This window comes from Oculina patagonica, chromosome 11, assembly GCF_052425735.1.
Source record: "Oculina patagonica isolate OP01 chromosome 11, crgOcupat, whole genome shotgun sequence".
NCBI classification, from domain to species: Eukaryota; Metazoa; Cnidaria; class Anthozoa; order Scleractinia; family Oculinidae; genus Oculina; species Oculina patagonica.
Window position 1 is genome coordinate 18064546 of NC_135768.1, and position 10554 is coordinate 18075099.

Here is a 10554-nt window from a genome sequence, read left to right on the forward strand (position 1 = left end):
ACTTTGTATTATGCTAAACGAGATGCTTTACTGCATTACGAATATCATTCATTCTCCAAAGATAAAGGCATGGGTTGAGTGAAGAAGACAAGAATAAAAGCATCACAGACACATTATATGCTACTGCTGTTGCTGAATTGTTACCTAGACTGAGATGCACACCAATCGATATAATAAAAGGTAAAACACAGAAACAAAACAGAACTAAAATATAAAGGATCGATACTACAGATTTCTTGTACTTTGCCAAGTTTATTGCCGGTTGCCCAAAATTCTGACCCGCTTCATTGGTTTGCACTTGTAGCTGATGACGACGAATAATTCGAAACACTCTAAAATAAGCAGTTGATAGGATAAAAAAGCAACCCAAACTCATGATTAAAGTCAATATATTTAACTCCCGCCAATAGGTTCCGTTTATGTCACGTAATATTCGGAAAACCACCAAGGGAATTGGAATAAGCAACAGCATTCCAACTGCTAAACATTTACGACTGGATGTAACCAAGGATCGTCGCGACATGTGCAGCCATCGTTCAACGGACATGAGTGTTATAAGAAGAATCGTGACCGGAATAAAGTAGGTTGCACTACCATTAGCAATAGACCCTATGATAATATAATTTGATCGCCTGTGGCAAATCGCGACCTCAGTGTTGGCTAGGAACATGAAAATGCTGGCAGCATAGAAAGGCTGAGCGATGAGTCCTGTACACAAGTCAGTGAGCGCTAATCCACTCAGAAGAATATGGAATGGTGTTCTTACAAAGGTCTTCTTCCAAATTGCCGCCAAGATCAGTGCATTTCCCGTCACTGTCATTGGTGACAAAATAGCCATGATGATAGAAGTTGAAAACGCAACTTCGTAATAGAAAGATCTGTAAATATTGTTGTCTCCGTCCGAAATACAGGAAGTAGAAAAATATTGTCGAGGAGAAGAGGTCGTGTTGTTGAACATTGCCTTAATGTAGGTTTGTTTTTGAACGTCTGCAGTCTTTGGTGGGAAAACAAGATCAAATGAAAACAAAATCAAATCGATCTTGGCGCACAAACTCAGAAGCTCATCTCCTTGTACTTTAAAAGGTGGATGAAATGTTTGCTTGAAACCTTGCTGACTCTGATTGTTTGGAGTCTAGTGAATGCGGATTGTTTCACCTGCTGATTTATATTAAATTACTGTTGTTATTACTTTCAAATATGTCATTCATTCTTTTAAAATTATATTACATGTATGTTTAATAATGTTTTTTTGCTTTTTGATTGGCGCCTCAGTTCTGCTCGACATTCGTAGTCTTGGATCCCTTCAGGCAATGTTATCCTGAAGTTTGGGTATGGTGGGCTGCCGCAATTTTTAACTGGCAGAAATTTAAAGAGCTGCAAATAACACCGACTTCATTAAACTGTGCCACTCGCGTGCCACAAAAGTCAATATTCCAAAATTTTGTCCCCCGCTGTCCCAAGCAAATGAAAATGGAGTTATCAAAATATTTATTAGCTGCGTGTATCCATTAGGGCTTAAAAGAGTTTGGAACGACAAAACTGGAAACCAATCGACCATCGAACATGATTTCCTGTGATGTTTAGTTATTAGTTATAGTGTTCTTTCCGATCGGAAAATCCCCAGGCCGATGAAAATTAATGAATGCAAAGTTTAAATAACAAAGTCAACATTAAAAAAGCATTTTATTTCTTGTCACTGTTGATAAAGGCGGCAATGAAAAGGAGAAGGAAAAATACTTTCCTACGGTTTGTGTGATTGATTTTTTCAGCAAGTCGAAATTTTAAAGGCGTTTTATATAGTAATATAATATATATTTTTTGGAATTGAGGGATTTTAACAAAGTGTGTATCACGGGGAAAAAAGCTTATTTTCGGAAGTTCGGCAAACTTTGAAACTGTGCAGCCGATGGGACTGCGAGGCACAATGCCAGTTCCTATTAAAAGCATAATGGGTTACTAGTCCATCGCAGGCTTCTTCGCACTCATCCCCAGCTTTTTTGACGGGTTGCCCGGCTCGATCCTGCTCTCACCCTATATAACGATTTATACTACTGAGTGGAGAGACACTGTACTGTGAGCGGAAAGTGCCTTGACGATGAATGCATTTAAAAGTGAGCGCCATGCCAATTTGGATAATCATTGTTATGGTTTGAAATGTTTTTCTTCGAAGATTTACATAACATTGCTAATGCCAACCAGAACGCAAATGCTCTATGCACGATTATTGTAACATGAGATGGCTCTGTCAGCAATTATTGTTGGTGAAAACGGTGCATGAGTTGTTGAACGTTTTTGTCTCGTGACGTCATGACGTTGTCATGACGACACGAGATATATCTACAGGGGGAGAGGTGCATTCCATGCGTGTTTGCTTTCTGAGGCCGCCGAATTTTCCCGCCATGTCAACATTTGCTTTGTGAGGCCGCGGAATTTTCCCGCCATGTCAACATTTGCTTTGTGATCTGAGGCCGCCGGAATTCCATATCAAAGAACAGATAATGTTTCTTTACAAAGGTCGCAACTAACGCGCTGGTTTATCAAACTGTAGGTTAGGAGTATTTATTGTAAAGGGCTTATTGTGTAAAAATTCAGGCACGCTTTACTGTTCTTAAAATTTATTTCTATTTTTTACGTTTATTGCTGTAGTACTACTTCAAAAAAAACTGGTAGATCCCGTGGACATTATTTTCCTTGCGTGTCTTCAATTCGAGTATTACCCTAAAACGTGTGGGAATTCAACAGTCACGAAGACACACGCCAAAGGTCAACTCGTCGCTGTAAGAAAGACAAAACTTAACACCCAAATTGCAAAGTGAACGTCACGACTCTCTCTGGAGAGAGAGATAACGCTCTATTTAGAGATCCTTTCGGCTTGCTAAAAGGCCTTATCTCTAAATTGTCGAGTCCATTTGCTTTTGATAACAATCAATGTCTCACCCGGTGCTTGTTTACAATACATATGTTTTGGTTAATTAAATTTACGTACACGCTATATATACATTTTAAGGGTTACATGTCACGGGTTGCGTTACTTGAGCAGATAATATTTTGCGACAATCAATTCAGAAACCTTATCAGAGCAATTTCTCAAGCATTTCTGTCTGTATTCTTTTTCTGCTGTTATCGGAGTCCTATAACTGTTCAACGGCTACATGCTGGAGTGTACTTTGAATTTAAGTCAAGCCTACTTTCGAAAACCTTATCAGAGCAATTTCACAAGCATTTCTGTCTGTATTCTTTTTCTGCTGTTATCGAAGTCCTATAAGTGTTCAACGGCTACATGCTGGAATGTACTTTGAATTTAAGTCAAGCCTACTTTCGGCTGCTTGGAAAAATTTGATAATGTGTCGGAAACAAGTCGCGTGACAATTATAAGTACAAACATTATCCGCCTGACAGAAATAGCAACGATCAATTAGTATGCATATGAATCAAGATGGACGCTTAATTACCGTGATAGCGATCGGAATGGATGCCATTAAGGCATCGATTTCAAAACTTTGTTTTTAAGCATGTAATCTTATATATATATATATATATATATATATATATATATTTAGTTAAATTTTGAGCCTTTCGCGTGAGAACCTTTTGTAGTTAGCATTTGTTTTTATCTTTAACTGTGAAATCGTGAAGTTCAGCGCAAGCATTCACGACAAAGGTTTCTGAATTGACAAGTGAATCAAGAGTTTCGTATATCGTGTTGTGAATGTCACAACTTTTATCGAGCGACAAAAGTAGCTTTAGTTTTAGTTCAAATTTTAGGGATGAGGAGTCTAAATGTTTCTTTATGTTAGATGCACGCTTTTGAATTTTCGATATCTTTACAAGCAATAAATAGACGTGAAAAGCGGTCTATTTTCAAATAAATTAAACTCTGAAAAGAGTCACGAGACACTAAGCCCAGAGGGCTTTTGATTATGTTCTAATCTCGGTTTAATTTGCAATTACCTGCTAGGCGAGGAAAGCTTTCAGTTTATTTAAGTGCAGCCATTTAAGTACAATTTGGTGGATCCGGCAAACGGAAAACTAAATACTGTGTAGAGAGCAATCCCTAATTGGCAGAGCGCCACTGATCCAATACACTGCGCCTGAGTTAAAATAGTAAATTGAGGCAAAATTCGTGTATGTTTATCAAAGCAAGTTCATTTATGTCTCCATTTTTCGCCGTATCCCGACCATCAGGTATATGTCGTTTATTATTGTTTGTTTTCTCGTTTTAAATTTGTTGTACGCTGCTGTCTTCGCTCTTTGTATGTTGTACGTACAATAAACCCTATTCAACGTCGATTATCATTGCTGGTGTGTTCGTATCAAAACTGAATAAGAAGAAATGAGACGTACATTCAGCGACACTTTTTACCGTACATGTATTTGTATTTTAATTGAAAAATTTGCCCTGTAAGAAAATACAGCAATGAACAAAACTGCCACCATCCCCCCAGGTTATTTGCTTTCTTAATAGAATACTAAATCCAACACTCGAAGAATTCATTTACTGAGTACAACTTACAGGAGGAAATTTACTGTTCTATTTACTGTCCGCCAATAAAAACATTTCTGCAATAAAAAGCAAATAGGGCAAAAAAAATATAAAATAAAGTAACAAACAGTCAGCAGGTGAAACGACCTGCATCTAAACTCCGTTCTAAAAGTTCGTATATAAAAGCATCATCGTTTTCATTTAAGGAAATCTTCTTTCAAACGCTTAGCCACAATCAACACAATTGTTGACACTAACATGTCTTTCATATTCACTGAAACTTTGGCGTGCATTCAATAGGTGGATTTACCATAACAAAGGTGCCCTATCTTCACAGTGAAATTTTGTTAGCTTTATGAAAAGAAACCACTTACTTAATAAGTGTTTATTTTTCTCTCCTCAAACTTGAAAAGTGGCCAGTTTTAATTCCAAGGTTTCTTTCGCTTTTTTTGATTTCACCATTATCGACAGCTACGAATTGAGCAATCGTGCTATTGAATATAACCGATTTACACAAAACTCTAAGAGCAGGAGAGGACTGAAATTCACAACAGCGCAAAAAAGGAAATTCTGTAATAAAAGGTAAACAAGTCAAAAAATTAAAATAATAACAATAGCTATTGAAAACAGGCATCTGGAGAAACGATCACGTTCTAACACTTGAAGAAATTCAAAACATCATCATTTTCATTTCACAAGCCAGTTCAACCCAGCAAGTCTTATTATCGAAGCTGAGCCATGTCCAATAACACAACATCTCCTTCACCAGAAAATCTAACAACAGCGGAAACGTTTTCAATCGCAAAGTCTATTGTTATCGCCGTTTTGTCGCCGGTGGCAGTGGCGGGAAATGCCTTGATTTTGGCGGCAATTTGGAAGAAAACGTTTGTGCGAACAGCGTTTCATAGTCTTCTGAGTGGATTAGCGTTCACTGATATGTGTACAGGACTCATCGCCCAGCCGTTCTTTGCTGCGTCAACTTTGATGTACCTGCCAAACCCAAGAGCGGTCAGCAAAAAGGGATTGCTTAGCACCGTAACGGCAATCGGCGAGAGCAGTGCTATCTATTTTATTTCCATTACCGTTCTTCTAGTAACACTCATGTCCATTGAACGGTGGCTGTACATGTCTCGACGATCCTTGGTTACATCACGTCGTGGATGTTTCACTATTGCAATTCTGTCGCTGATTCCTATTCCCGTGGTTGTCGTTTGCGTTGCAGGGCATGTTTATCAAAAATATAGAAGTGTGGTTACTATCTATTTTATTACACTGATGCTCTTATGCTATCTTACCACGTCATTTGCCTATTTTAAAGTTTACCGCATAATTCGTCATCACCAACATCAAGTCCGTGCAAACGAGGCATCCCAGAATTTTGGTCGACAGGCAATCGACCTTGCGAAATACAAGAAGTCTGTGGCCTCGATGATGTTTATTGTACTTTTATTTTCTTTCTGTTTCATTCCTTATATAGTTCTTACTGGAGTCAGTCTTAGTCTAGAAGAGAATTTGGAAATGAATGTCGCCCTTAAGGCTTCCGTTGTTCTTGTGTTCTTGTCGTCGTCGCTCAACCCAGGTCTTTACTTGTGGAGAATGAATGATATTCGAAAAGGAGTGAAAAAACTATTCTGCAAAGAAGGTTGAACAAAATTCTTTCATATTGTTACATGGATCGCATATAACTTCAAGTTTTGTAAATTAGAAAACATCCTAACGGTCTCAATTCGTCTTTACAAAAAATTCCAAAAGCAGTTGAACACTTGAGGCAAATCAAACAAGCTTAGCATGAGTGAAAGTTTAAAAAAGAAAGAAAGAATTGTAGTTTTTCTGCAAAGAAGCCTGAAAAAACCCACGCTTCATGTCATGAAATGCCGCCTACCTTTAATTTAATTGTAAATGATTCTAGCAAAACGAGTACCTATGAGTACGGCCTACCGAATGTACTCAGTGAAATATTTGAAAAAAATAAACTGCGAAAGTATCATGATGCCTTTCTAAACAGAGACTGCTCTAGTGGATAGGAGGCCACTTCACCATTTGGTCTAGTCCCACAATGTAAGTTTCATATATACGTTGAAATAAAGACAGGTAGAAATATAACGAATTGTTTTGTGCTGTTGTTATTAATAACAAACACTACGAGAGACCTTCTTCTTGTTCTATTCATGGTTAACGAACGGGAAATAGAAAGATATATACGGTAGATAAAATTATTTCATTAGAGTCACATCTGTATATAGCAGGTTATTTGTGGTGTACGTGGACAATTTCAAAGTTTGAGTTTTTTGATCCGCTTCTCTCACCGATAACAAAAATAATCGTTTGCTCGTAAATAAGAAGAAGCTTTTACTTTACTTTACTGCTATTTACGTAAGGCACAATTGGGTAGTCCACCAACGGAAATAATAAATGCAATGGTAATAAATGAAATAAAAGCTGTCAATGCAAATTTTTTGCAAATTTACCGATTCACGTATATCCTGCTTTGAAAAAAAAATGTAACCGTCAATAGACGGTAGTAACCGTTCTAATAGACGGCAAAATTGAACCCACGATTTATTACTATTTATTTTCACTCTAAAGTGCTCAATAGAATGTCAAACAGAACTCCCTTTATGGATTCGTTCATTTCTTACATTTTGTCAAGCTTGATTGGTTATCGGTGAAAAGATATGTCCAATAAAAATAAAGCTGGGCCATAGGTAGTAATAAATAGGCAATATTTTTTGTGTTTTTCATTGCAATTGCCAGTAACCCGTTCTAAATAAATGCGAAATTGAACCCACAACTGTCAAACTAACTTTCACTCTGAAGTGCTCAAAAAGCTATCAAACAGGATTACCTTATAGAATTAATTTATTTTTTACATTAATTTTGTCACGGATAATCGATTGTCACTAAAAAGCTATGTGCAATAAAAGGGAATCTGGGCAAAAAGCAGTAATAAAATTTCATTAAAGATAGCAAGCAGGTGAAATGATTGACATTTAAAACTTAGGCTCTAACAACTGGAATTAAAATATTTGTTTCATTGCGTTGTAACTGCACACCCTGTTCTACCCAGAAAATGAGATTTGAAAGCTACCGAGAGTGAAACATGTTCAGTAACACGACATCCCCTCTTTCACGTAATTCTTCTATCGTAGGTTCGACAACGAACACGGCAAAGTTAACTTTTGAATTTGCAACTGCTACGATTCTCGCCGTTGTGGCACCTGTGGCAGTGGCGGGAAATACGCTGATTTTGGCTGCAATTTGGAAGAAGACGTTTGTAAGAACACCATTTCATATTCTTCTGAGTGGATTAGCCCTCACTGATTTGTGTACAGGACTCATCGCTCAGCCATTGAACGCCGCGGTCACTTTGGTATACGTAGCAAACCCTAGTGTAGAGAACGATAGGTCTCCTCTTTTCACCTTAATCGGCGAGTGCAGTGCCATCTACTTTATCTCTATAACTGTTCTTCTTATAACACTTATGTCCATTGAGCGATGGCTGCACATGTCTCGACGATCCTTGGTTACATCGCGCCGTGGATGTTTCATTGTTTTCATTCTGTAGCTAATTCCCATTCCTACAGTTGCTTACCGCGTTGTAGCGAACGTACATGAAACACAGTCAAGAAACATTTACATAATGGTTATTTCTCAGATGCTCTTGTGTTATCTTATCACTTCATTTGCCTATTTTAAAGTTTATCGAATTATTCGTCATCACCAACAGCAAGTACAAGCAAATGAAACTTCCCAGAATTTTGGCCGACAAGCAATAGATTTGGCAAAGTACAAGAAATCTGTGGCTTCTATTTTGTACATTGTAGTGCTATTTTCTTTCTGTGTTATTCCTTTTATTGTCTCTTGTTGGGTGTTTATAAATGTACCAGTTACTTTTAAAACACTCGTGGCCCTTAGGGTGTCGCTGGTGCTTTTATTTTTGTCGTCTTCACTCAACCCAGGTCTTTACGTTTGGAGAATGAAAGATATTCGTAATGGAGTGAAACAGTTGTTCTGTAGCTAAAGAAAGTGATATTAACTGAGTGACTCCTTTTTCTCGGTGACGTGGATTGTGGGGGATTGTACATTATATGACAAAACTAACGCCGAAATAATTACCAGGATTTTAAAATGTAGATCGACGAAGGCTGTTGTTTTGAATTTGTTGATTAAGTAAAAACCCGAGAGTAAGAACCTGATTTTTCCAGGTTAGCCTAAACAGATTCTTACGTAAATGGTAGTTAACACAAATTTAGGCTTTTCAGGTTCGTAACCCTTCAAATCCTAAGTTTCTGGTAATCTGTCAAATTTCGTGATTGCATATAAGAAGCTCAAGTAAAAATGTGTGCTGTTTCAAAACACCGAGGGCTCAAATTTTCATTGTGACGTCAGCATTCAGCCGTTGCTTTCTTGGTAAGCGAGCATACGGGCTCGAATCTGGCGAATATTTCGTTTATAAGTGTTTTCAGTTTTCGAGTCAATTTCCACTGCAGAAGCCCTCAGGCTGGCATCATTAAGCTAATGCTGGGTAGAGGTAAACTTCTGAAAGAAACCAGAGGTGAGAGATAATTTGACGATGATTGGAACGCCAAAAACATTTGTATCGAAACATGGTGGTTCATGAGTTAAGTTGTCTCTCTGGCCGTTCTGTGGATGGATTCCGAGACCTGCCAAGGCAATTTGGACAACTTTTGACTTCCAAAGAATGCTTTCGGTGCAGCATTTTGCTGGTAGGATTGGGTGGCTCGACAATAATAAAGAATGTATGAAATAGAGGTGAGTGGACTTGCATTTCGCCGAAATGGCTGTATTACCCAGGCATTCCTTTCGGTCACCAATAAGGAAATAACAGGTTTGCAAGCATTGCTCTAATCGAATGGTAATTGCTCAGTCTGCTGAAAGATTGATGAGAAGTTTTCTTAGTGAACGGAAAGGAATAGGCTTGAAGTTTGCTGCAAATGTACACTTTTGGATTCGGAATTATTTTTTCATTAAAAAAAATTGGAGATAAAGATGTGCGTTCTTTGTTGTTGTCCCATGAAGTAGAAAACGGGCATTTTCGGATTTGCCGCAGAACAAACAACCATATACAACGGAAATCTGGAGCTGTAGTCAGTTAGTTCACTTTGCCATAACGAGGGCTCATTACTATCATGTGTCCAGATATGTGAAAGCTGCAGATTAGATTTTTTTATCACTGCTTGTGTTTTCAACGCAAATATGCATTGTTAGGCACTAAAGGGTTAATAGGTTTTTATTTTCTGAAGAAAATTTACATTGATGTTAATAGAACTTTTAGTGTTATTCAGCCTATTCCTTGTATAAAATGTGCATACCACATAAGTGTTTGTGTAAAAATGAAGCACTAATCATTTAGAATATGACATTATATACATGCACATTAATGCTTTATTCAAACTTATTTCCCAAAGGTAAACATTTTCAATCAACTTTAGAAAATAGAACCTGTTTCCAAATTTTAGGCTTAACAGGTTCAAAAAATGGGGTCTAATTTGCAAGTTGTAGCCTAACAGGTTCTTAATTCCTAGGTTCTTACTCGCGGGTTTTTACTGTATTAGTTTTTTCTGAAGATTTGTTTATTTCATATGAAAACCTAGCTTGCTACCAGAGCTCTGAGAATTGTAACTAACAAAGACACGAGAATGCTCCCTTGATGAGCGTGTGGCATGGATAAAATCTGAGTCTTAAACAGGAGCTAGAACACATTGACCTTCAGCGCATCGAGCGGGTAATCTAATCTCTGACCCAACAGAGGCTATTTACTAGGTACATATATGATACACGCCCTACATACTGCTGTCCAGGCGTCCTGTTTGAGTTAAAAGAAGGAAAAAAATTGGAGTTCACTAAGGGGATACAATAAGAGGTAATTGTATTTCATTATCATATGGTGATATATTTACTGATTCCAGTCTATATCGGAATATGTAACATTGTATTATATATGTATATATTTACATTGTTAAAATAGTGGATTGCTATGAAATCAGTATACACTGTTGTAATACACGTTGTAAGATCAATAAGCCTCTGGCATCACTAGAAATTAAATT

General features: G+C 37.5%; 1 protein-coding gene and 1 pseudogene across 1 annotated transcript; both read left to right on the forward strand.

The window, feature by feature from the left end:
* The first annotated feature begins 4730 nt into the window (after window positions 1-4730).
* Window positions 4731-6130, forward strand: LOC144631223 (uncharacterized). Its single transcript, XM_078489637.1, has one exon. The coding sequence runs from the start codon at window positions 5222-5224 to the stop codon at window positions 6128-6130; it is 909 nt and encodes a 302-aa protein (XP_078345763.1). The 5' UTR covers window positions 4731-5221.
* A 1453-nt stretch (window positions 6131-7583) lies between these two features.
* On the forward strand, window positions 7584-8504 carry LOC144629708 (uncharacterized; annotated as a pseudogene).
* Window positions 8505-10554: the final 2050 nt, after the last annotated feature.